The sequence below is a fragment of the Oncorhynchus keta genome, chromosome 30 (assembly GCF_023373465.1).
Source record: "Oncorhynchus keta strain PuntledgeMale-10-30-2019 chromosome 30, Oket_V2, whole genome shotgun sequence".
Lineage (NCBI taxonomy): Eukaryota > Metazoa > Chordata > Actinopteri > Salmoniformes > Salmonidae > Oncorhynchus > Oncorhynchus keta.
In genome coordinates, this window is record NC_068450.1 from 54,601,213 (window position 1) to 54,628,831 (window position 27,619).

At 44.2% G+C, this 27,619-nt stretch overlaps 3 protein-coding genes across 18 annotated transcripts; 1 reads left to right on the forward strand and 2 right to left on the reverse strand.

The window, feature by feature from the left end:
- Positions 1 to 14: 14 nt before the first annotated feature.
- On the forward strand, positions 15 to 8,194 carry LOC118363746 (integral membrane protein 2B-like). The gene is made up of 6 exons (XM_035744927.2): positions 15 to 380; positions 4,539 to 4,667; positions 5,656 to 5,850; positions 6,939 to 7,049; positions 7,173 to 7,323; positions 7,558 to 8,194. The coding sequence occupies exons 1-6, from the start codon at positions 294 to 296 to the stop codon at positions 7,644 to 7,646; spliced, it is 762 nt and encodes a 253-aa protein (XP_035600820.1). The 5' UTR covers positions 15 to 293; the 3' UTR covers positions 7,647 to 8,194.
- LOC118363743 (abl interactor 2-like) lies at positions 8,177 to 22,157 on the reverse strand. Of its 16 annotated transcripts, none has more exons than XM_052488569.1 (11): positions 21,949 to 22,157; positions 16,602 to 16,769; positions 16,230 to 16,406; positions 15,795 to 15,812; positions 15,538 to 15,641; positions 14,315 to 14,467; positions 13,050 to 13,180; positions 11,904 to 12,074; positions 11,197 to 11,283; positions 10,683 to 10,874; positions 8,177 to 10,546 (listed from the first exon to the last, which is right to left on the reverse strand). In XM_052488569.1, exons 1-11 carry the CDS (start codon positions 22,063 to 22,065, stop codon positions 10,371 to 10,373), a joined length of 1,494 nt encoding a protein of 497 aa, XP_052344529.1. In that variant the 5' UTR covers positions 22,066 to 22,157; the 3' UTR covers positions 8,177 to 10,370. The 16 variants fall into 16 exon arrangements, with proteins under 16 accessions (XP_052344529.1, XP_052344533.1, XP_052344532.1 ...); XM_052488573.1 differs by having other exon boundaries at positions 10,683 to 10,841; positions 21,949 to 22,156; XM_052488572.1 differs by having other exon boundaries at positions 10,683 to 10,841; positions 11,197 to 11,286; positions 21,949 to 22,156.
- A 142-nt stretch (positions 22,158 to 22,299) lies between these two features.
- On the reverse strand, positions 22,300 to 27,276 carry LOC118363744 (cytochrome P450 20A1-like). The gene is made up of 13 exons (XM_035744925.2): positions 27,062 to 27,276; positions 26,663 to 26,712; positions 26,235 to 26,401; positions 25,677 to 25,822; positions 25,078 to 25,245; positions 24,898 to 24,976; positions 24,641 to 24,753; positions 24,469 to 24,523; positions 24,169 to 24,289; positions 23,767 to 23,878; positions 23,558 to 23,622; positions 23,364 to 23,453; positions 22,300 to 23,149 (listed from the first exon to the last, which is right to left on the reverse strand). Exons 1-13 carry the CDS (start codon positions 27,131 to 27,133, stop codon positions 22,999 to 23,001), a joined length of 1,389 nt encoding a protein of 462 aa, XP_035600818.1. The 5' UTR covers positions 27,134 to 27,276; the 3' UTR covers positions 22,300 to 22,998.
- Positions 27,277 to 27,619: the final 343 nt, after the last annotated feature.

A 27,619-nucleotide genomic window follows, 5' to 3' on the forward strand; every position in this document is an offset into this window, starting at 1 on the left:
TTTCTCATGTGCAACATTTAATCAACACGTTTTTATTCCATACGATAAATGCCTATCTACCATTAAATATATTTGAGATTGTACTGCCCCCCAGTGGGGAGAAAAAAAACGTTCAAGAAAGTTTGTAAAATCGTATAGGTTCTTGAATGCAGCCAAATGCCTGCAATCACTCATGTGACCCGTTCGGGATGTTTTGTGTTTTTTTTTAGCAACGTCATTGTAATCAGAGGCCGCACGAAGACATTCCTGCAGAAGGTGATTTCGTCGCTTGGTCTAACATTTAGGTTTAAAAAATGGTGAAAGTAACATTTAACTCGTCCTTTGGACAAAGGGATTTGAAGAAAGGATGCAATGCCGAAGCGCTTATTCCGGAGGAGAGGGTGAGTTGAGCTGAACCAATGTGGTTAATATTTGTTGCAACAAACGTGGAAGACGCAACTGTAACCGTTCAAACAACGTATAACCATAACTGAAACAAAGTAACGTCGATTAGAAACATGTCTAGCTAGACTCTTGATAATTCAACCCATGACACGGGCGATGTCGGAAAATGGCTGCTACACAAATCATTTTCTGCAGACTGAGTGTTGTTCGCAGTTCCTGGCCTGGGCAGGACCGTGTTAGCTTTTCGATTCGGTGTTGATTTAGTAGAGGCCTGACATACCTGAAGAACATTCAGGTCGTCTTTCCTATTCATTCGAACAGTTCTTCCTGTTTTGGTTATGAAGAGTAAAATATAAATGCATTTATGTAGACGCCATAGACAGTCGTGATCTGAATTGACCAAATTAAGTGTATTCATGTCTTAAGTTCGGTGTGTTGTCTTTCCTCCTGACAAAATGCATGCTGTGTACAGACGTTTTTGTTAACCTATCAATTGTTAGTAGATGCTGTATCAGCAATAAGAAGCATGTGAGTCCAAACTCACCCCAAGCGCATGGATTCATGTTTACGGTTGGCGCAGGGTATTGCCCGATTTAATCGGCCTATTTATTTATTTGTAATAATGACGATTACAACAATACTGAATTAACACTTATTTTAACTTAATATAATACATCAATAAAAATCAATTTAGCCTCAAATAAATAATGAAACATGTTCAATTTGGTTTAAATAATGCAAAAACAAAGTGTTGGAGAAGTGCAGTGCAATATGTGCCATGTAAGAAAGCTAAGGTTTAAGTTACTTGCTCAGAACATGAGAACATATGAAAGCTGGTGGTTCCTTTTCACTTGAGAATTCAATATTCCAAGGTAAGCGGTTGTAGTTAGTATTTGTAGGACTATTTTTCTCTCTAGCAATGGTATTTCATATACCTTTGACTATTGGATGTTCTTATAGGCACTTTAGTATTGCCAGTGTAACAGTATAGCATCCGTCCCCTCTCCTCGCCTCTACCTGGGCTCGAATCAGGAACACATCGACAACAGCCACACTCGAAGCAGCGTTATCCATTGCTCCACAAAAGCCAAGGGGAATAACTACTCCAAGTTTCAGAGCGAGTGATGTTTGAAATGCTATTAGCGCTCACCCCGCTAACTAGCTAGCCATTTCACATCGGTTACACCAGCCATTAGGCTGATAGGCTTGAAGTCATAAACAGCGCTGTGCTTGAGGATAGCTGCTGGCAAAACGCATGAAAGCGCTGTTTGAATGAATGTTTACGAGCCTGCTGCTGCCTACCATCGCTCAGTCAGACTGCTCTATCAAATCATAGACTTAATTATAGCATAATAACACACAGAAATACGCGCCTTTGGTCATTAATATGGTCAAATCCGGAAACTATAATTTCGAAAACAAAACGTTTATTCTTTCAGTGAAATACGGAACCGTTCCATATTTTATCTAACAGGTGGCATCCCTATGTCTAAATATTATTGTTACATTGTACAACCTTCAATGTTACAATCTGGGGAGAAGGGTCTTGATCAGGGAGGTGATCAAGAACCTGATGGTCACTGACAGAACCCCAGTTCCTCTGTGGAGATGGTTGTCCTTGATGAAAACCTGCTCCAGAGTGCTCAGGACCTCAGACTGGGGAGAAGGTTCAGCAGTAATAGCACATTTTCCACTCTGATCCTCAACACGTGGGCCCCTCAGGGGTGAGTGCTCATTCCCCTACTGTACTCCCTGTTCACTCATGACTGCACGGCCAGGCATGACTCCAACACCATTAAGTTTGCTAATGACACAACCGTGGTAGGCCTGATCACCGACAACGATGAGACCTGACACTGTGGTGCAAGGACAACAACTTCTCCCTTAACGTGATCAAGACAAAGGAGATGATTGGACTACAGGAAAAGGAGGACCGAGCACGCCCCCCTTCTCATCGGTGGGGCTGTAGTAGAGCAGGTTGAGAGCTTCAAGTTCCTTGATGCCCACATCACCAAAGTAACATGGTCCAAGCACACACAGACAGTCGTGAAGAGGGCACGACAAAACCTATTCCCCCTCAGGAGACTGAAAAGATTTGGCATGGGTCCTCAGATCCTCAAAATGTTTTACAGAGCATCCTGACGGGTTGCATCACTGCCTGGTATGGCAACTGGTTGGCCTCCGACCGCGAGACACTACAGAGGGTAGTGTGTACGGCCCAGACTAGTCATAGACTGTTCTCTCTGCTACCACACAGCATGCGGTACCGGAACGCCAAGTCTAGGTCCAAGAAGCTTCTAAACAGCTTCTACCCCCAAGCCATAAGACTCTGGAACAGTAAATTAAATGGCTACCCACCATTTGCGTTGTCGTTGCCCCCCATTGTTATTTACTGCTGATCTTAAATGATTTGTTCTTCTTATCTCAATTTGTTAGGGACTTTTTAAAACTGCATTGTTCGTTAAGGACTTGTAAGTAAACATTTCACTGTAAGGTCTACTATACCTGTTGTATTCGGCGCATGTGACAAATACTTTTGATTTGAAGATTGACCTTCCAACAGGACAATGACCCTAAGCACATAGCCAAGACAATGCACGAGCGGCTTTGGAACAAGTCTCTGAATGTCCTTGAGTGGCCCAGCCAGAGCCCGGGCTTGAACCCGATCAAACATCTCTAGAGAGACCTAAAAATAGCTGTGCAGTGCCATTCCCCTTCGAACCTGACAGAGCTTGAGAAGATCTGCAGAGAAGAATGGGAGAAACTCCCCAAATACATGTGTGCCAAGCTAGTAGCATCATACCTAAGAAGACTCAAGGCTGTAATCACTGCTTTGTCGTTGTGGGATATTGTGTATAGATTGATGAGGGAAAACAACGATTTAATCCATTTTAGAATACAGCTGTAAAGTACCAAAATGTGGAAAAATGGAAGTGGACTGACTACTTTCCAAATGCAAAGTATCTGGGTGGATACATGGTTCCATTGGAAATAGAATGCAGATGAGATTACAAGTCGATAGAGAATCTGAGTGAGTTGAGGAATAATAGCAGAGGAATGCAGCAGCCAGGGACAGACCTGGGGAGAAAATGCCCCTGCATAGAAAGACCTGGCCATCATGTCTGTTTCACCTGTAGGGGAGCAGTTTGGACAGTCAGACGGGTGAGATTAAATGCTAATATCCTGGATAAGGTGTCAGACTAGTGAAGGTCTGTGACATGACCAGACAGCATGGTCCACAGAGACCATCCACGAGCCACCTCCTTATTCCTGACCTGTAGCCATGTTAATAAGCTAACCTGAAGTGAGGAGTGTACGAGCATGGGGATCTCTTAGATCTGTTTCCTCATCTGATCTCCAGGGAGAGCTAGAGCTGTTGACATCCACTCTTTTGTTTCAATACGAACCCCACCCCAACTCTGCATAAACAACTTCAGCAAGTTCAGGAAAAGGGCCTGCCGCCAAATTACAACATGTGCCCCTGGGCTCCGTAATATTAAAGTGAGGGAGCAAAAACGACAGAGATGGTGGAGAGGCCTACAAGATAAGGCAGTAAATGAGTAATGGTTAGAAATAATGTCTTGAAGAAGTCGATGATGGAAAGGAGGTGTGAGGTCACAGAGAAGCGAGGGAGGGTTGGTGAGAAAGGGAGGGAGGTTTAGCTGTGTGTTTTGAAGGGTACGTTACATAAGCACCCCTCTCACTACTACCATACTCCAACTGATATCCACAGAACACACCACAGCTGTATTGTGCTTGCATAGTAGTCACACTATTTGAATCAAACACCGTTTGGCTTTGTTGTGTTGGAGCAATTTTTATTTGAACAACAAAGAGGATGTATAGAGGTCAGTTTTCTTAATGCTAGCCATGATTCGTCTGGGCTGACATAGCCTACTGTTCATTGAGAATGGTTGATGGGTTGAACCTATGTAATGGAACACAGGCAGACATGCGGGTATTGCGAGAGGCTGTCTGTAGGCTCTACTCTGTATGTTATAGAGGACCACAATGGCAAGAAGTCTTTTTACTTTGTTTTATGTATCCTCTGCAATTTTAATATAGGCCTATGTACTTTATCTGTTGCCTGGTGTAATGTATTTTAAATGATCAAATCAAATGTGCATGTACTATATTTGTCTTCTTCCTCTCAGGACCTGGAGGATGGCATGCGAGTGCGTCGCCAGTCCAAGGTGTGCTGCTGGTACAGGTGCCTGGGCCTGGCTCTCATGCTGTCAGGTGTGGTGGTGGGAGGGGCCTACCTTTACAAGACCTACATACTGGTGAGGGACTGTTGGTTAGACCCCTATTATGCCATAGGCTCAACTATATACTGAACAAAAATATAAACGCATCCATTTCAATGGTTTTACTGAGTTACAGTTCATATTGGGAAATCAGTCAATTTAAATATTCATTAGGCCCTAATCTATGGATCTCACATGATTGGGCAGGGGCGCAGCCATGGGTGGGGCCAGCCAATCAGAATGAGTTTTCCCCCACAAGGGCTTTACTACGGACAGAAATACTCCTCAGTTTCATCAACTGTCGGGGTGGCTGGTCTCAGACGATCCCGCAGGTGAAGAAGCCAGATGTGGAGGTCCTGGGCAGGCGTGGTTACGTGTGGTCTGCGGTTATCATACCAATTAGACGTACTGCCAAATTCTCTTAAATTAAATTCTCTGGCAATAGCTGTAGTGGACATTTTTGCAGTCAACATGCCAATTGTACTCTCCCTCAACTTGAGACATCTGTGGCACTGTGTTGTGACAAAACTGTACATTTTAGAGTGGCCTTTTATTGTCCCCAGCACATGCGTAATGATAATGCTGTTTAATCAGCTTCTGAATATGCCACACCTGTCAGGTGGATGGATTATCTTGGCAAAGGATTAATGCTAACAGGGATGTAAACAATTTTGTGCACACAATTTGAGAGAAATAAGCTTTTTGTGTTTATGGAACATTTCTGGGATCTTTTATTTCAGCTCATTAAATGTGGGACCAAGACTTAACATATTGCGTTTTTATATTTTTGTTCAGTGTAGTTAAAGATGCCTTTCCTTGGTTATTTGATACATTTGCATATGCTGTGGGCTGGTTTCTCAGACACAGATTAAGCCTAGTCTTGGACTTTTGAATCAGCCCCTAATCGGGAGATATTTCTGGGAAACCAACCCAGTGTGCTAGCTATCTACAGTGTTGGTAAGGTAGAGCGAGTCAGGGTGAGAGACAAGTCCTCACTGTTGTCGTCTTCCCGTGACTTCCTCAGGAGCGCAGGGTGTATTGGTGCGGGGTGGATTACCTTGAGCAGGACTACATGGTTCAGGACGAGGACGTCTTGCCCTCTGCGCTGAGACACATCCAGGAGAGCATCCGTGTGCTGGAGGAGGTGGAGCTAATCAACGTGCCTGTGCCCGAGTTCTCAGACAGCGACCCGGCCGACATCGTCCATGACTTCAAAAGCGTGAGAAGAGAACACTGCTACACACACACACACACACACACACACAAAACCAGGTTTCCATCCAACCTTTTTTATGCGACTGAAGTGCATGTCGGATAGTCACGACAGGCCGAAACTGAACATTTGTCGGTCAACTTTCCAAATGTCGACAACCATAAATACACTAGACAAGGTGAGCTCTTTTGTGTTAGTAAAATTAATTGTGAGAAAAGTCGGTGGAAATGCTTTTATGTGCAAATATTGATATAATAACCATCACATCGAAGTAAACTTGGGTCACTCGATGACATGCACCTCTCACTGCGACTTGTTTGGGAACCATGCAGTTTTAGGCTACAGATTAAATCCGTTTTGAAGAACTTCGGAGTGGTGAACGTGGAAGGTAATGACCACGGTGCACCTTTCCAATAAATATCCAGAGTCTTATTCTGGCGACATGATCAGCAAATGCTTGGCTGCCGTTTTGACAAATCAAAAATCTTGCTCTTTTGTCCATAATCTTGTCGTGTAGGCTCATACTCCCATATGTATCTGAGTTGTTGGCTTGAGCACATTTGGCAATACCGGAGTGGGCACACTGAAAATCTGATGGAAACCCATTTAACTAGTATGTTTTTATTTGGTTCATGGGAATTTAACTGCAAACGGTGTTAAGTCATCAGGCACAGCCTTTTATCCACAGGCTAGTCAATTTGATGAATTTGATGAAATGCATCTCTGGTGGGCGCATGTTGTTTTTATGTGGATTTTTAGAAAATTCACATTAATCTGTTTAATTGGATGGAAACCTACACACACACACACAGCGGTGTGAATTGTTGTTGAGAAATACTGCATATGTGACATCAGAGCTCGGTCTATCTAGCTGCTACCAGGCATTTACGGCTCAAAGAGGAAAGTAATTCCTCCAGCGTATTATCCGTCAAACTCTGATTTCTAGAAACCGGTAAGTGTTCAGTACTGTGTTAATAAAACATGTGCTGAATTGAAGTTGAACGTGATCGTGTGTGTTGAGGTCTGAGGTTTGAATGTAAAGTACCTCCGGGTGTTTTTGTAGCGTTGGATCGAATTCCTTTCCTCCTCCTCAGAGGCTGACAGCCTACCTGGACCTGAGCCTGAACAAGTGCTACGTCATCTCCCTCAACACCTCCATCGTCATGCCCCCCAAAGACTTGCTGGAGCTGCTCATCAACATCAAGGTACCTGTAACACACACACATACGACTGGAGCTGTTTATGTATTTCAATCATTTTTAAAAAATCTATCAAATGTTGAAGGAAATAATGTCAATTAAGTGTGTGAGTTGCCCCCTCCCCCCTAGGCTGGTACCTACCTTCCCCAGTCCTACCTGGTCCATGAGCAGATGATGGTGACTGAGCGTCTGGAGAACGTTGACCAGCTGGGATACTTCATCTACAGCCTCTGCAAGGGCAGAGACACCTACAAGCTGGAACGCAGAGAGACCATACTGGGTTAGTACTGCTGACACACACACCATACTGGGTCAGTACTGCTGACACACACACTTTTTAAGATGTACCCCGAATAGTCATGTATCGACCATTTTGTGAAATTCCTTCGGCCCCTTGGTGGACCTGAAAACACACGGCATTATACTCTGGCCAATGAACAGGTGCCATAGCAGATGTTTTATATAGGTCTACACACTCATTTTTATTACATATTCCTTCATCTGTACCTTGCAGGCAGGGAGAAGCGTGAAGCCCTGAACTGCAGGACGATCCGTCACTTTGAGAACAAGTTTGTGGTCGAGACACTCATCTGTGATCCTTAAAGTGAAAGGGGACTGGCTGCTTCAGACAATCCATGTATAGTTTCACTCACTGTCTGCAGTGAGATTTTTAACCCTTCTCTCTCTCCCATATCACCCCTCATAGATTCTTTACTATTCTGTACTGCTGGTAGTTTTGAGAGTTGTCAAATTTAAGTTCAGATGATTCCAAGTCAATACTGTTGTATAAAACTAATGCATTTTTCACTTTGTGTAAAGTACCATTTTCATTTGGGGGCAACTCTTCTCTTCAAAGAATAAGATATGTGTTCAGCTTTTCTTTACTCTGGGGTTTATTATTGTTAAAGAAAGTGTTTAAACGGACACTTAAGTCAGTTAATTACACTTATCAGGTATAACTAGATTGAAATATAAACTCAATGAGAATATGCTTACTTTAGCATAGAAAATTAATGATTTTTGTATCTGCTGTCACAAGTACAGTGGGATGAAACAAGAGGAATCTCTGAAAACAGAGCACGTGGTAACTAACATGTTAATATAGTCTGTAAAAAGGAAGATTAATACCACAATAAATCTTAATCGTTTTATTGGTTTTTGTTCTCATGGTTTTACAAATATGATATTTCTAAAGTTAAACTTTTTTTACTGTGCAACACAATGGCATTATGGACTGTTTTAACTTGACATCCAGAGAGATCTTGGTCTGAGGGAATAGACCACTTGTTCTTACACTTATATTCTCCATTTACACATTAAATGAATGGCTCCTCCTGGAGTAGTCAAATCCCATAACTTAATTGATCTTCAGATGTTGGGATAAAAAGTTGCCATGGATTTAGCTTACACTTTAGTCTTTGGATGAGGCTGGTTTAGTAGTACCTGGGGTTGCATTTAGCGTTGCACAGCATTGTGGAACATTGCAGATAAATGTCCTGAATAGAGCTGACATGAGTCCTTATGCTATATGTCAGAGGCATGTTTATTCTACATAACATATCTGAATATTCAAAAAGGTTGTGCTTCACTGACCTTGCCCCTAGGGTCCAGTTCTGGGGCTGCCTTGTGAAGGGCCAACTGGGTTTCAGACACCACTACAGTATTACAAAAAATGGCATGCAAGAACAGATGCACTTTCAATAAAAAATAAAGGATTTGACTGACAGACAAGCACAGAGCCCTCAGACACGGCCAAGCACATTGGAAATAATACTTGTACCTCAAACACTCAATGCTTCGGTTTTGGTGCCGGTTTGTAATCAACGGCTGGCTTTTATGCTCATTTTAATTAGTCCTCATCCGAGGCAGTAATACAGTTTAATTTTATAATTTCAGTAACAATTATCTTACTAATGTATGTGCTTTCAATTCCAAACAACTCAAAGATCTACATTTTCAAACCCATCCCACTGGCTATTTTTATTGCAAATGGAAGTGATACCTTACACACACACACACACTTCAATATGGCACAAGCTTCCTTTATCACCTCCTATAAATGCATCATGAAACCCCACCTGTCAACGATGGTAATATGGGTGAATATTTAAAACCAAACCAATAACCACACCATATCTAAAATATTAAGACAGGAATAATATAGCAGAAAAGGAGACTAATGAATATTTTTTTCCCAAAAACATGCAGTCTGCCACCCTTTGGTGAGGTCCCACTACAATAAGAATGAAATATTGAAATCGTTGATGCAAATGAGTGGCCAGAATGTTTGTCTACCTAAAAGGTGGCTTCCTGACAGTCCCTCTACCAAGACAGGCAAAATCAATCTCTTCTGTATTGATTACAAGGTGAGGCAGTGACTTAAGACACTAATTTTGCGTTATCCTTTCTACTTTGGGCCAGACGGCTATCTCTGTTTCTCAAACTTGTTTTGTGCCATTGAAGCAGTCTTCAATTAGAGCTGACCAAATCAGTGTCGTCATCTCAGGGACCAAAGGTTGAGAAACAACTGCTCTACCTAACTGGCCTGTGAAGTGAGGCAAGTGCAGTAGTGACTGAGCATGCTCTAAGCCCTAGTGTTTTAAGCTGCCCTAGCCTGGGGCCAGAACCAAGTCATTAACTGCTGAATCCAAACTGAAGAGAGTTTCATAGTTCATTTCCCCCCAGTCTTACCCACCACTAATGTCTATGTTTTGTCAGGGACTGTCAAGCTTTGTTGTGTTGCCAAACTTGACATCATATAAAGTCCAAGCACAACAGTCCATCTCATCCCACTAACCAATAGGAGCTCCTGGTTTTAAATAAAATGAGTCGAGAAAGGCTCTGGGAATGTCAGGAGAGAAAATATTGGAAAGCATTCTCATTGAGTGTCTTCTCTTGGGCTGAGAGTAGAGAACTTCATCGGGATAATCTGACAAATATTTCTATCCTTAAATCAGCAGCCCTGCCCACCGTACCATCCCTCCCTATATAATACATGGTCCAAATAAATACAACTTTAAAATAAGCGCAAAAGGAAATGAGAAAAATATTTTTTTAAATCACAATAATCCTTGTGGCCTTCCTTATAATAATAGTAAAGACAAAATGAAGCCCTAATAGTACATACAAAAACCACCACCATACAGTCTCATATCATTCAAAAACACAGGGAATATCTACAAGTGGCCGTTGTACAATGTACTTCATCTGGTAGACCGGTTGAGGACAGTTGTATACTCTTCATGAACGCTCATCTCCTCGTCGACTTCTACAATGTGATCATGCTCTGCCTAACAAAGTCTTTGACCTTCCTATCTACACCTCTCCTCAGTCGGCGTAGTGCATGATGGACTCGACGTAGTTCCCGGGGAAGAGGCCGGTGGTGCCACTCATCGTTCCTTCGTACCAGCCGTCGTCGTTCTTCTTGATGACGTAGATGATGGCGCCCTCGTTGAAGGACAGCTCGTCCTCCTTGTCCGCCACGTAGTCGTAGATCGCCACCACTGTGCACCAATGAGAGAGGAGGATGTTAGAGGAACGAAGAGGTCAAGGGAGATGAGGGCGAAAGACAGAGGGAAGAATAGGAGAAGTGGACAGGGCAGGGGTTAGATCAGGGTGGCAGAGAGAATTATTCGCTACCTTTCTCCATGTAGGTGCGTGGGGCCCACGGGGGGTCCTCCTCTGCGTAGGGATCACTGTACTCCACAACGGCCGACTCTTCCTCCTCCTCCTCCTCATCATCCTCATAGTCCTCTGGAGGTGGAGGGGGCGGGGTGGGTTCCTCAAACACAGCTTCTTCTATGGGGGGCGGGGGAGGGGGCACGTCTGAGACTGGGGGTTACAACAGTCAGAAACCACCATGCCTACATTCCACTGGTTGGTTAGTTACATGTTGACTGACACTGGCATTCCCATGCATAGGGCTGCAGTGGTTGTTTGGGTATCCATGCTGAAAGTGTAAAGGAAAACTGGGGGAAAGGAGAACAATTTCGACGTGCATAGATGAGAAGTTGATTTTTTATCGAAGTTGATGGATAGTTCAGCTTTGAAGTATCGACAAAAATTGACTCACGTCGTGAGTAAAATAAACACATGCACGAGGGAGCAACTGTGAAGACGAAGCAACAAGGCAGAGGAGCTAAACGCCACTTACTGGTCTCCTGTACCCGAGCCACAAAGCCCATCAGAGGGAGCTGGGGAGTGATCTGCATGGACGGGGGAGGGGGGGCAACAAGAGGACCTGCTACAGACACACCACACCACAGGAGAAGCGGGGAGAGCGAGAGAGGAGAAAGAAAGAAGAAAAAGAGCAGCAGATTGTAATTAGGAAAGAAAGGAGAGGAAGGAAGGCAGAAAGAGAGATGTGGTGGTATTAGAATATGATAGAAGCCAGTTAGATCAGTAGGCAGACTAGGCATTAAAAAAGGCTAAATCAAGAGCAGGAATCCTTTCACACAAAAAAAAGACAGCGAGCTGCCGCGACCAAGGCGCTTTGTGCCTTCCCATATATTTCACTTGTCTGCTGAAATCAAATGGCATTTTCGTGTATGAATTTAATACTCTGAGGTTCTGAGAACTCACAAAATGACAGTTTGCTTCCACAAGATCTAAAAACTTTTGTCAGCTAGTATTTCATGTTTTTTAACCAAACTCTCAGCCAAGTAACATAAATAATAGGGGTCGGTATACATTTTCTTCCTACAAATGAGTTACAGGATGGACCAGGAGCCCAAACGCTCCAGGATCCAAACCAGACAATAATATATGAAAGAAATCTCTAAAATGCAGACTCAATATCTAAACACAAAAGACAATTTGCGTTCTGGTAGGAGTGATAGTGTTCCTGGTCAGGGCTGTTACCTGGGACCTGGTTGAAGTGGGGTCCTCCGTTGGGCTGGTTCAGGGCCAGGGGCATGTTGGAGTTGGGCTGGCCCGTCAATGACGCGGGCCGGCGGTACGGCAGAGACCCCCCCACCGCAGGAGGGTTCAGTGGTTGCACCGGTCGGTTCATGCTGAAGAACTGGGGGGCACCTGGGGTACAGACAGCATAGGGAACAAGAGAGAGATTTTGGTACGGTGTAGCTATGTCGCTTTACTTAGCACTTCTGGTTCCCGTCACATGATGCACTTAATTAATGGGATCAATTTAAGCACTTTGCTGTTTTTGGTATTCAGACATCGTCAAAGACCCTTTTCAACATCACTTACTGTAAGAACACAAGAACAATTTAACTCATGCACAAGTTGTGATGATAGCATGCAGGTGGTGACTGGGAGCGATGGGAGAGAGTTGCCCTAAGGAGGGAATGAGAGACGCCCAGAGGAAGAAGGAAAAGACAGAGTGACAGATCAGACAGTGAGAGAGAGGGTGATGGAGGAATTCTGATCATGCAGGGGTGGAGAATGACTGGCCCACGTGACAACATGCCTGCTGGTACACAGACAGATACAGGTCCTGGGATGATGGGAGAGATGGATGTGATCCTGGGATGATGGGAGAGATGGAAGTGGTCCTGGGATGATGGGAGAGATGGAAGTGGTCCTGGGATGATGGGAGAGATGGATGTGATGCAGGGGTGGTGGTGGTGGGACACTCACCTTGTGCGGGGGTGCTGAAAGCAGCAGGGCCGGTGCTAGTGACGGCAGTGGGGAGCTGGGGTGGGGGAGGGGGCACGGGTGGACCCTCAGGAGGGGGGGGGGGAGGGGTTAGGAGCTAGAGAGAGTACAGCGAGGCCATCAGGTGGGACGGGAGTAGTGGTGGTAGTGGGAGGTGGCTTAGCAGGGTTGGGAAGGGCAGGGGCAGTACCTGCACCATCAGCAGGTGGGAAAGGGAGGAAGGCAGTAGAAAAAAAGAGGAAAGACAGGAGAAGGAGATAAAGACAGGTGCTCAGACACTATCAAGGGGGAAGGAAGGAGAGTTTAAAGCAGTCCGACAGACCGTATTGCTCTTTAGAGAGCTAGTAGGCGGAGCTTAGACAGTGGGCAAGGCATGGGTCTAGACCTTACCTGGGAATGCTGTGGGGGGCGGGGCAGGCGTTGGCACGGCGATAGGCAAGCCCACGGAGCCGCTGCCGCTGTTCTCTCTGCTGCTGCTGCGGCTGCTGCTGCTAGGGTGGCTGCCTCCACTGCTGCCACTGCTAATGATGCCACATAGCCCATCACTTAACCCAATCAACACCTGCTTGCAATAAGTAATTTACCGTCTAGATTAGAGGTTATATATACACTTTGTAGGGCCGGTTTCCCAGATACAGATTAAGCCTACTACTGGACTAAAAAGTAGTGTGAATTTTTTTGTCCAGAACTAGGTTTAATCTGTGGTGGAGGAAACCGGCCCTTAGAGCCCTATTGGTATCAGAGGACCTGCAAGCACAACCTACCAAACCAGAGACTCTCCTGGCCCAAAATCCTGCCCCCCACCTACCTAGCACTGAATGGATTTAAATGAACAGCTCTGCTTTGAGATGACATGTACAGCAATAAAGAAATGAATAAAACGTCACAAATTACAACATGACATTTAGCGGCGGTCCATTAGTGAGACATGACGTGACAAAGACAGAGGCGCCACAAAGCTGGAGGCATCTGAAGAAAATCAAGGCGAGAATAAAAAGAGGAGACTGGAGACAGGGAATGAGTGAGAAACTGGATGGATGGAAGAAAGGACCAACGCATAGATAGATAGTTCTTTCAGCTCAACCTGTCTGTTTAATTTAAGCCAAGGTCAACCATTGCTACTATTAGTTTTAACGTAATAATGTGCTCAGAAGGAAATAGAGAAGGGACTGACGGAGAAAGGGGATCAGCTGAATTACAAAGCCCAAGCTTCATTTCTCTGGTGGCAGATACTCTGTCATGTAGTCCTAAAGATCTTGTTCTCACTGCCTGGTAGGAGCCTCAATGACACCCAGAGCTGCTCGTGTTTATCTCATCTGAATTTCCTCTGCTGTTACGCAGATGATAAAGAAACATATTTGAATACATTCCTATCTGAGCTGTACGTTTGTTCTGTGTGCTTGGTGTAGTGCCTATTCGAAGGGTTTCAGACCAGTTTTTCTAGTGATATTATTTTACAAGTCATGTGGGTAGGGTTGGGGGAAAAAAGGAGTTTAGTAGCATGTAGCTACAGTGTCTGTAATCTATTGCAGCAGATCTTTACTACAGGGCAGTTGAATCTAAGCGTGTCTGTTCAGTGAGTCCAGGGCCGCTCGAAGTGTGTTCTAGACGTGTTTTTAGCTAGCGGTGTGCTGGGAGCATGCGGGGCGGGGTACCTGTACGTGCGGTTCCTCTGATTAACAGACGCAGTGCGTGCAGGGCTCTGCTGTGGGGGCGCCATGTTGCCATGGCGCGTCGGGCTCGAGACGTAGTCGTTAGGGACAACGGGAGGACGCACCGGCTCGAGTGTCCTATAGGGGGAGTGGCGCCTGCGAGGGGAGGGGTATGAGAGGAGTTTAACATCCACAAGTGAGGGGTGGAGGAGGACAAGAAAAGGAGGACAAACATGGGAACCAAAATAAATAAAAGAACCAGTGCAAACTCAAAATGGGGTGTAGGTGGGAAAGGCATTAAATGCATCAGTCGTGTCCACAGCTGCTGCTGCTTCAGTTCTTACACAGCCCAACATCAACCGAGGACAGTGATGTCTATTGATGTGCTGCAGTGGAATAAAAAGCCTCAAAAGTATGGATGAGCAGCCAAGTCTTTTCTCCCCCTGTGCTTGTTCAAGGGATGGAACATTGAGCGCTGTTGCCATGGAGAGCATGAACAGCCTGAATTAGAGGTGAGGGGGGAGGAGTCACATGACATCACACATATGGGGGCGGGGGGGACAAAAGCAACCAAAACACCAGACAGAGATGCCTCCTCTACACCAGAGACTGGACTAGGGCAGTGTGTCATGGACGACTGACATGAGTCTCGTTTTAGGGGGGGACATGTTTGAAGGTTACACACACAAACACACAGCACTTAAACTTTAGAAGAGCCATAAAACACAATGTCATAAACCATTACATACATCACTGTTATGGACAGGTCTGTAGAGGGGGATACAAACTGGACAGGGACACATAACAAGACAGCGCAACAATAACAGTAGCCCATAATGTCAAGTAACAGATTTGAAGATACCCATTCACTGGAATGACCTCACATCTGAAGAAATTAGGTATGCACATTAATTAGATCAACAAACAAAATATAATGTGCCACAGGCTAGCTTTGACCTTTCACAAAGAGGTCTGCTCCGGACCTTAACTAAATGTCACTGAAGGTCACTGCTGGGTGGTGAGGGGGTAGCCTGGTCCCTAGCCCTAGAGGGACACTACAGCAATCTGTAGTACAAAGGGACACCTGGTGCCTGGATGATCAGATCTTGTCCATTGATGAACATGTTTTAGATGTCTGATCGTGGTTGGCTGAGACTGAAAGCATGTTTTTCTCGAGGACATGAGCAGCATGGACAGGGGTTGTGGTACCTCCCACATCTACATACCCAATGGTTCCCTTCCCTGACATGGGTGGGCTGGGGGGCTTCTGTGTGGGTGGGTTGGTGCGAGGGAGACCTGCGGCTCCAGCCTTTATGTTCTGAGCACTGGCCTGTAGGACACGGTGAGAGGTTACAAAAACAACAACAGGGAAGTACTAGTCAACAGAGCAACAACATAACCTGGGATCAGACAAAACACACTCTGGTCTTACACGCATACCAACTTTGTTTTTAGAGTTTTAAATTTCTTTAGAAATCCTTACCTTAAACCTTAGCAACCACTAGGTTCATTTTAAAAAGGCAAATAAGTGATGCAAAGAGAGAGAGAGAAAGAGGAGGATTAGTGACTAATAGTGAGAAAATGCACAGAAACACATGTAGCAGTTATAGGCCTTACAGTCCACAGATGTTGTTAGGGAAGCAGCAAACAAGTCACACACTGTCCTAGACAAAGTGACTCACACCGTTACCACCACACCCTCGTGCTTATCCCCAGGGCCTACTACTGTCTTTGTACCAAACAAGGGGGTGGGGGGGGTTCCCCCCAAAACGCCTATTGCACTAAGATCAGTGTTTGTCCATGATCTTAGTGCCACAAGAAAGGTTGATGATAACTCACTCCCTCCAGTACAAAAACGAGACGTACTACTATCATCAGGAATCCAGTTGGTAACCATCAATGCCCCACTGCTCCCTACCTTGACGCCGTGGCCCATGTCATCCAGCAGGCTGTAGTCAATTGGCTTGCGGATGTAGCGCACCGGCCTCTCTGGATTGGCCGGAGCAATGATCTTGTGCGTGCGAGAGGTGTTCTTATTGGTGGTCAGGATGCCAATCTCCCGCCTTGCCACTTTCTCTTTGTGGATGTCCACTGTCTGGGGCCGCACAAGGGGGAGAAATACAGTTCAGACTATTTCTTGATAGACTTGAACAAAACAGAATTTTGAACTATGCTTATCGTTTCGAATCAGATATTCTTAGGCTATATGGATGTGTGTGTATTTTGCAACGTGTGCATCTGTGTGTGTGTGTGTATATACACAGTGTGTTCCACGTCACGGCAGCCGTACCTGTGAGATGTGGTTGATGGAGGACTCCATGCGGCGGAGCTGAGAGGCCTGAATGTCAAGCATCTGCAGGACATTGTTGGCCAAGGTGTTGATCAGGTAGGCTACGCTGGCCAGGGACTGGGTAGTGTAGTTCTTAGTCTCCTCCAACGCTCTGTGCTTATCTGGTGACTAAGGAGTGAGAGTGCGAGAGAGGATAAACAGACATCAGTAACAGAGAAACGAGAGTAGAGAGGCAATAAGAAAACAACAAAGCCAAGCAGCATAAAAAAGGAGAGCATCGACATCATATAAATAGGATCTTGCAGGGGCTGAAGGATGACTAGGCAAGCTAAGGCCATATGTTTTCAGAGGGAAACAATTTCCTGGAGATGACGCTGTCCTTGCTTTTCTGACCAAGACTTCCCTTATTGACAGTATGTACTGAATGACATTACTTTTCTCAAAGGTCAACCCTCGACCCTCCCCCGTCTGCTATGGATGGTGTGTTAAAGACAGACAATGCATGGCTTCTGACATGTGTTTCTCTGCTGCTCATTAAGAAAAAAAAACAAGATTTCAGTCTTGGTGGTGTGGTTCGATGTGGCAGTTACTGATGTTTGCTGTTTGCTAGCCCAATGCACTAACCACTAGGTTACCCTGCCGCCCCGGGGGTGTTACATTATTTGTGTAAGCTCTTCACAGTTGTGTTCTGTGGGTGTCACCGAGTAGACCGATACCACAGTTCATTGCTTCACATGCCAACATTGTTTAACATTATCTAGTCTAAATATGGCATGACTCCACCAATTGTAACCTTCTGCATAAGTTTCAAATAGGTACTTTTATTTTGAAGGCAAAACGCAAATTCCACTACTGTGCCTAATCCTTATTGTGGCTAGCTTCACAACACATAACCCGGTCAGGTCGAGCCTCACTGGTCAGATGAAGCTAGCTGGCTGCTTATAACGTTAGTTTTGGGCAACAGGGTTAAGTAGCTATTTACTTTCATGAACAGAAGTTCAATTTCAATAGGAAAACAACAAGTGGCTACCTAGCTAATACTTACAAGGATTCCTAAATCATTGCTAAGAACAATGAACATGACTGCAGTTTTTACTGGTCATTGTTTTCAGACTAGCTCGGTACCAAGCTAAAGTTAGCTACCACAGAAGTTGCGGTCGAACAAAATGCTTTATTACCAACGCGGTATTGTAAACACATTGTTCGTGACCGGTTTTTGCTTGTTTACAGACTTTTTGTACAGCTTTGACAGTGCTGACAGTAGTGGCTTGCACATGCAAATTCAGAACACACAACATTCTATAATATAATTGTGTTATTTGACTTGTCAAATTAAAAAGCCAATTAAAAAGTGTTTTGACGTGTATCTTTTTTGACAAGCAAAGACCCAAATGGCGTTCCATCACTTGGTAACGTTAGTGTGTACCGGTGCTCAACCAGTCGCAAAATCCAACATCACCCACAACAGACAACGGTTGATTGTCAAGGGCAATGAATTCCATTATCTTGGCGTTAATGGATTTCACCTTTGAGTTGTCTCGCTGAAATGTTCTTACTCTTTCAAATGACTGCTTGACTTGTTAATAACTGCTCAATACACACAGCAGACATTGAGGGCTAGGTTAGGAATGCTGTGTTGCACATGGCAAAATTTTACCTGGCGTCATGACGCCATGTACCTACGTTATATATGTATGCACGTCAGCTTTGACATTTGTTTTTCCACATCGGGCAGATACCAATGTTGGCATTTTTAGCTAATATCGTCCAATTCCGATATATTGTGCATCCCTAATAACTACTGCTGTACATACCCTTCCTATTCATATACTGTCCATACACACCATTAAACATATTATTTATATACATATACACCTGACTCTGACATTACTCATTCTGATATGTCTAATTAACATTTTTGGGATTTACGTGTACGATTTTGTGTTATGTATACTGCACTGTTGGAACTAGAAGCATTTCGCTGCCCTGCGATAACATCTGCAAAATTCACAGTAGCCAGTTTAATAGGTAAACCACCTCGTTCACGAAAATGGTTCGCTCCTACAGACAGTGAGTCACGTGGCCATGGCTTGCTATATAATGCAGGCACAGGCATCCAGTTACTGTTCGATTGAACTTTAGAATGGGCAAAACAAGTGACCTAAGCGTGGTATGATTGTCGGTGCCAGGCGCGTCTGTTCCAGTATCTCAGAAACGTCTGTCCTCCTAGGCTTTTCACGCACAACAGTGTCTAGGGTTTACCGAGAAGGGTACAACAAACAAAAAACATAGTCAGCGGCAGTCCTGTGGGCAAAAACAGCTGGTTGATGAGAGTTGAGAGGCAACAATCGTGCAAGCTAACAGGCAGTCCACTATCAAGCAAATAACGGTGCAGTACAACAGTGGTGTGCAGAAAGGCATCTCGGAATGCACAACTCATCGGTCCTTGTCACGGATGGTTTATTGCAGCAGACGACCAAACTGGGTTCCATTCCGATCAGCTAAAAACAAGAAGAAGCAGTTCCAGCAGGCACACGATCACCAACACTGAACAATTGAAGAGTGGAAAAACATTGCCTTGTCTGATGAATCCCAGTTCCTGTTTGTCATGCTGATGGCAGTCAGGATTTGACATAAGAAGCCTGAGCCCATCCTGCCTGGTGTCAATGGTACAGGCGGGTGGCAGTGGTGTAGGGAATGTTTTCCTGGTACATGTTAGGTCCTTTGATACCAACCGAGCAACATTTACATTCCCCGAAGAACTCCAGCTGTTCTGGATGCAAACGGGGTCCAACCCAGTACTAGATGGGAATACCTAATAAACTGGCATCGGAGTGTATGTGTACGTAACCAATAAAATTAGATTTGACGGAGAAAGTTAAAGGAGAAGGATAGGTTACAACGACAATGAGCCAACTGGCAGGCTGCTACTTAATATTCTGAATGGAGTTATTTGTAACTGTAGGATTAGAAAGTGCATGCACTGCATCCGACACGCTAATCCTCAACACAGGGGCCCTTCAGGGGTGCGTGCTCAGTCCCGTCCTGTACTCCCTGTTCACTCATGACTCCAACACCATCATTACGTTTGCTGATGACAACAGGGGTAGGCCTGATCACCAACAATGATGAGACAGCCTATAGGGAGGAGGTAAGAGACCTGACCGTGTGGTGCAAGGACAACAACCTCTTCCTCAATGTGATCAAGACAAAGGAGATGATTGTGGACTATAGGAAAAGGAGGACCGAGCACACCCCAATTCTCATTGACAGGAGACTGAAAATATTTGGCATGGGTCCTCAGATCCTCAAAAGGTTTTAGAGCCACACCATCGAGAGCATCCTGACAGGTTGCATCACTGCCTGGTATGGCAACTGCTCGGCCTCCGACTGCTAGGCTCTACAGAGGGTAGTGTGAACTACATCACTGGGGCCAAGCTACCTGCCATCCAGGACCTCTATATCAGGTGGTGTCAGAGGAAGGCCCTAAAAATTGTCAGACTCTAGCCACCCTAGTCATAGACTGTTCTCTCTGCTACCGGATGGCAAGCAGTACCGGAGACCCAAGTCTAAGTCCAAGAGGCTTCTAAACAGCTTCCACCCCCAAGCCGTAAGACTCCTCATCTAATTAAATGGCAACGTTACCATCTATGCATAGTCACTTTAATAACTCTAGCTACATGTACATATTACCTCAATTATCGCGACACCAGTGCCCCCACACATTGACTCTGTACCGGTACCCCCTGTACATAGCCCCGTTATTGTTATTTACTGCTGCTCTTTAATTGTTAGTTATTCTTCTCTTACTCTTTTTTGTATTTTCTTAAAACGGCATTGTTTGTTAAGGGCTTGTAAGTAAGCATTTCACTGTAAGGTCCATCTATACCTGTTGTATTTGGGCACATGTGGCAAATAACATTTAATTTGCAGCCTCAGTTAGCCTAGCTAGCTAACGTTAACTAGCTTCTCCCGGTTTGAAGCAGTCCTAGACAAGTACTACATAATCGTATTTGATGATAAATAACCTAGCTATGGCAGCTATTAGTCTACTATAGGCCGAGTCGGCTTGGATGGTTGCTGTCTCATCTCTCCCTCCTACCTCCCCAAGTCACTTGCTCAAAGTATGGCCCCTCCCCCGCCTGCTACAGCAGCACCTCTCTCCCTCTTGGCTTTATCAGCTCCAGCTAATTACGTCGCTTAAAAACACGATTTTCTGCTGCTTCCATCACTCGGATCAGATCGGCCCTGGATTCTTCCGGTCTAAATGGAATGGGTGTATTGTCCTCGGGTCCGTCCAGAACGGGTTTCTATATTTAAAAAAATGAATTTATGCATATCGAGTCACGGTGGTAAAGTCCCAGATCCATTTCGGAACAGGCCCAACTTTTTGGACCCGTGAAGACCTCTAGTTCCAGGGCAGTGGCACTATTGACAAACGTTTCACACTCGGTGTCAGAGACGCACTTTATATTAGAAAAAACGTACTTCATGGCATGACTAACGTTATGAACTACCAGTAAGTAGTCTATGAAACACCGATTTTCCCACTCTACAGTCAGTAGTACAAGAAGTTCGGCATTGGTGATACAGGATGTCCGATCCAATTTGCTTGCGTTATGTGTTTTGGCACATAACACATAATAAGGCTATAACATTAGCTAGCTAACGCTAAGTATTGGCAGGAGAAGAACGCTTTCAAGTGCCACACATATTATATATATTTTTTCTTCACGACCACTGTTTACAGCCTCCTAATGTTGACACGAATTGGGCATTTCAAACCCCTACCACTGGAGAATTTGACAGTAATGGCAGCGCTGCTAACTAGAAACCGTGGCTAACGTTAGTTAGCTATAGTCATAATTCGTTTACTTATGGCTCCTTTGATTCTCTTCTGGTATCAGAACGTGTACCAACATTTTAAATCAAATTCCTTACCTTAGCTGAATACCTTGTTGTATACCCCATCACGACAGTCAATCATGAAACCAGCTGTGCCCAGATAATTCGGGCTAGCTCAGCTAGCATTATTACTTATCTAACGAAGTCAAGTTAGTAAAAATACTAACAACTAAATAAACGTTTGATAAATTACGATACATGTATGACGGTTGGAGAACGGCAACCAATGTTTTCATATTAGGAAAAACATAGCTACGTTCTGCATAAAGTAGCTAACTAAGGTTAGCTAGCTATCTATAGCCTAGCTTGGTCGCGCTAACAGGAGCACCCTTGCAGTGGAGTAGCTGCACCTCATCGGCATAACTCGTAGCCATCACTTCGCCCACCGTCAAAGATGATAGTCGTAGAATATATAATTGATAATGTTATAAAGTATCATTACCTGAACATAGTTGCTTTCGCAATACTCGGCAACTCTTTCTAAATTGGTAAAACTATCTAATAATGCACTACGTCCAGCTGGAATCTCCTCTTCCAAAAGCATTTGTAACTCCGCCATTTTCACATCTTTAGCAATCAATGCATGCCAGATCCCAGCCTCTCCAACGCTCCTGCAGAAGTGGCGTTGGGCATCCCAACTATGACGGAGTGTATGACAATCTGTGACAAATTTAAGTGGATATGATACCTAGATCTTTGCTCTTTCCATTCCTTTCCAATTTACATTGTGACTGGTGTAAATTATTACAAACCCCAAGAGTCTGTTGAAAGGAAACAATACCACCTGGAAAAAGGCTGTTAATAAATCCAGAAGTTACAGATATTATTTTTTATTTTAAACAATTAAAGCTAATGCAGCGATACAATGGAAACAGGGCTGGGAATTGAACCAGAGACACTGCAGATACAAAGTGAGCACTTGTTGACAATAACAGTCTAGACGTCTTGACAGTGGCAGGATATGCTCACAACAGAGGGGCTGCAACAAATGTGCAAAATATTATATTCCTATCCTAACACATGATTAGTGTAAACTTTATTCAAAAATGAACTGTCTAAAATGTCATGTATCTGGGGGAGTTGGAACCACGTGTTTTGGAAGGCAGTTCAGCTGGAATGTTGTGCAGAAGTCCAAGAGTGGAGATAAAATAGCCATCGCTTGTGCAGCATTTGGTTTAAGGCAAGGTTTAAGATAATACATAAATTATCATGTAGCTTGAAAAGATAGCTACTGATCCGCATATTGAAATGGGGGGGGGACAAAAAGCTACTTCAGGTGGTAGCTCAAATAACCGAGTCACCATTGGCAATTGACTTTAGCTAATCAAAACCATGTTCAAGAGCTGACTGACAAGTAGCCCTACTAAGCTCATGTTTACAGCTTTTTAAACAGTTCCACTCGGTCTAGAATCTAAGCTAACTGACAAGTACCTTCCCAATTAAGACAGTTTCTCTTCCACAGATGGAGTTTGAGACAAATGTCCACTGTTAGTTAGCTTCTTCTGCTCACAGTGATCCATGTGTCATCTTTAGGTGTGGACACAAGCTCAGATCTGGCCTCTACCACCTGTCCCTTCACCTGATGCAGCTTCAGTTGGCGCACTACAGTGCTGAGGACGACAGTAGCCACTGTGTACGCAAACCTGAAATGTGGCGAAATGGTGGTATAAATAGTAACAAGCCCACATTCTTCTTTGCCTGGTAGTGACACTCCCTCCATTTCCTTTCATTTGATATTATAGAAGAAATATGGTAAAACTGTATAACAAGTAGCCCCTTTGCAATTACAACTAGTAAATGCCCTAGCCCCTTGGTTAATCTCAAGTGCACGCCACTATCCTTTCCCATCCCCGTTACCTCAGCTCAGGACAGGCCTGGTTCCCTGAGAATCCAAGCAGAGAGAAGCTTTTCCTGGCTGAATCTTCTGTGAATCGGTCTGGGTCAAACCTAGATGTACAAAGTGCAGGAATTCAAACTTGGTACCAAATAATCCATCAAAAAATGCCTCTTTAGGTGGCAAAAGGTTCAAAGGGAAATACATATGAACAGACTTGTAGGGACGGCTCCAGGTGTCTGCATCCTGTAGGACTACCCCAAGGGCATAGATCACCAGTGTCTAAAAAAAAACATAGGAATAAATTGTTTTAATTATTCACTTTAAACAAAAAAACAAAAATTTTAAATCTATAAGCACTTGCTGATTGTGATAATGAGATGTGGATAATAAATTGACTAAGTTGGTTAGAGGAGAATAAGATACCTCTTTAGGAATAATGTGCTGATCGACTTTCCCTTCATTTTCCTGGAGCCGGGCTGCGATGGGCGTCAGTTTGGCTGTCCGCACAGTCTCGTTCAAAACCTGCTGAAAATACCTATAGTATAGAAGATGCATTTGATAAGCATGATAAAATGTATCTATAAACATACCTTGAAGACATGCTACCATGAGGATACATGCCCCTTCTGCTGTGACCGACCAGGGTTCGAACCCAGGTGTTATGTGGGCCACAAGGCTATTAGCCCCTGTTAGCTTAGGCATTAGCTCAGGAAGCTACACCAGTCTTCAGGTCTCATATAAGGTACACGTCATGCAAGAGTGGATCTGAAACACCTCTGTTACACTGCATCACATTGTTCATGTTATTTGGCTGTCAGAGGTCACCTGAGCTGTGGGATCTTATCCAGAGAAACGGGCTCAGAGCCCAGAACATCCTCCAGCTCCTGATGCAGCTTCTCCTGAACGTCCTCTGATGTGGACAGGAAGTGTACTGCCCAGATGCACACTTGGGAAATATTACAACCACAAAGAGAAACATCAACACTTTGTGAGAGAGATTTTCTGACAGAATACTAAGCAAATGTATGATTTTATTCTCTCAGAAAAAATTGACGATTGGCTACACCCATAAAAGCCGCAAGTTCTGACGTAGATAGGCATAATCTATTTATTACTAGTACTCACAATTAGCTGTGATGACACAACCTGCCAGTGTGAATACCATGCTGTCCTCCATCACCTACAAAAGAGAAACAATGAAAACAAGCGTTCATTAAAACAAAAGCAGGAAGGAAGTTTTATTTTGCTCTGCCTCAATGAGCCTGTTCTCCTTATAATCAAAGAATCTGTGCATCACCTGTCTCTCTGTGAGGTTGGACTGGAGAAGAGTGTCTACAAACGCTGTCTGGCTCCTTTGTCCTTTCCTGTCTTTAGCCACAGACATCAGCACTGTTTCCATTTCTGCCAGCGCTGTAAACAAACAATGTACTTAGCATGAGGAAAGAAAATGTATACACATCTCTTTTCTATTTCAGATACATTCTATAAAGAAGTGTATGCTGAGATGTACAAGTAACACATATGATCCATAGCAGTGAACTAGTTCTCACTCACCGCTCTCATAGTGCTCCTTTCTGATGGAGCTCTTCTCCATGGAACCGTCCAAATAGCCTTTTCCGATCTCCGACCAGATCTGACAAGTAAAGAGAATTATCTGTGAAAATCTGCAAACACCGGTCGTAATGGGCATCTTTTCACCAGAAACGGTGACTTTAAATGTGACTGCTCACTCACTGCCTCATGGTTCTTTCGGAAGCCGATGACTTCAGCATCATTCCGGAAACGGTCACCCAAAGCGAGTTGAGTGACAGCCTTCATGGCCAATCCTAGCAGATGGGCACAGAGGGGTGTGTGCTGGTCCTTAGGGAAAGACTGCCACTTCCCCACTAACTCCTCCACCAACTAGAACAGGACAAACGGGGAGGGAGACAGAGAGAGCGTGTGTCAATGGGAAAGGGGGATAGTTAGTCAGTTGTCCAACTGAAATGTGTCTTCCGCATTTAACCCAACCCCTCTGAATCAGAGAGTCGAAGGGGGCTGCCTTAATCGACGTCCACGGCGCCCGGGGAACAGTGGGTTAAGTGCCTTGCTCAGGGGCAGAACAACATATTTTTACCTTATCAGCTCAGTGATTCGATCCAGCAACCTTCCGGTTACTGGCCTAACGCTCTAACCACTAGGCTACCGAACTATAACATTCCAGGGAAGTGAGCACAACAAGCTTTTGGAGTAAACAAATACTAATGAATACACAAAAACAGAAGAAAGTATTGCATAAATGCTACAGCCAAATATTAAAAACTGCCAAATGAGCCATTGTGTAAGAGGCAAACCTTCAGCAGCATTGGAAAGTTTTTCTCCAGGGTGTTGTTGACGGCACTCTCATACAACTTCTTCCTCATTACAGCCTCTGTGGCCCCTCCACCCGTTCCTGACTGGTAACCTAGCAACGACTTCAGCATTGTCTCAAATGAGTCCGCTACAAGTAAGGATAGAAGATGTCACAGTGTTACTGTTTCTTTATTTCAAAACAACACTGTACATGTATAACGGAAATCACCTGAATCTGTTACAATGTCTATCTATACCCACATTCTACTTAGAATGGTGCAATCTTTTAAGCATGAATTTTAAGTGGACCGACTAACCGGTGTCTGTATGTAGCCTCACTACTTTTATAGTCTTGCTACTGTTTTTCACTGTTGTTTTTATTTCTTTACTTACCCATTGTTCACCTAATAGCTTTTTTGCACTATTGGCTAGAGCCTTAAGTAAGCATTTCACTGTTGTATTCGGCGCACGTGACAAATAAACGTTGATTTGACGTTAGTAGGGACAGAGCACCTGTTTCCCTTTCCTCCCAATAGTTCCCCTCCCTCCCCAGTACTCACTAGTCCTGTTGGGGTTGATGTGCTGCCGTAGCTGGTCCACTGAACCCAAGCTGACCACAGGGCGTCCTCCAAACCAGAAGGATGCCACAGGACCAAACTGTCCATGTAGACTAGCCAGGAACTCATGCAGACTGCCTCGGTTCACTATGTCTTGCAGATTTCCATCCCTAGATTAAGAGAATGAGACGAATAAACCAATAGGAACCTAGTTCAGGCCAGGGCCCGTATTCAGAAAAATTCTCAGTGTATGAGTGCTGATCCAGGATCAGTTTAGCCTTTTATATGGAGATGAATAGACAGGGGGATCTGATCCTGGATCAGTACTCCTACAGTGACGCTTATAAATATGGGCTGAGATCAAGTGTGGAGTACTAAAGAGAGACCGTACTTAGAAAGTTGTAAAACATATTTGGTCATAGTCTACTCACTTCTCTTCGGTAGGGTTGAGACCTGGTATACCAGAAGCACTTCTTGATGACTTGAGAAAAAAATGAATCAAGTGTGTTACTTTCAGTTTCAAGAGAGACATAAATTAAACATGACAAGAAATTCTGTGCAGTTTACATATTCTAAGTCTATGGCAGTAACCTCTAAAAACTTGAGCTTTGAAAACAATATTTGTCCACTCCACAATTCACTTAAACTGCTGAAACCTTTGGGTGCTAAAGGTAGATGCATAAAATGTCCAGGGATTTTTTTTTAACTGTCATGTCACTGTAAAATTGCACAAAGTTAGCAGCTTTACAAGTAACGTTAGGTAGTAATGACATGGTGGATATACGATGTTGCAAATATTGGCTATAATATAAACACAGGCATTGACTTACTGGATACAAATAGAGGACTGCGCCGACCAGAATGATGACAAAAGTCACTGCAAATATCGCAAAGTCCAGCATGTTTGCTGGTGTTACTAAAAAAAACGTTTAGACAGTTAGCTAAAACGATACTATACATTCGGTATCGCTACCACGTCTACGGTAGCATCACAACTCCGTGTTCTACTGCAAAGCCTGCACACAGTCAGTGAGGCCAGAGCAATGCATCTCAGAGCGCATGGATAAATCAGAATGTACAGAAGCAGATACAATCTAACTACAAAATGTTACAAACTACTTGATCTGGCATAGCACAATTGGTCAAATCAATTCATTTTCACCTATCCAGATAATTTAGTGATTGGTCCTAGCCAGGTCTACTTAGACCAAGGGGGGGAAGCAATGGTCCATTTTCCAAAAATTCGAACAACATACTTATATTCTGGGCAATGACAAAAGTGTCTGTAGATCATAAATCCGAGAGCAGATAGAGGAGAGCAGATACAGTTTTAGTATCTTAATTTCATCACCCTGTTGCAAGAGAACACTTGTAGTCGTTTCTAGGTT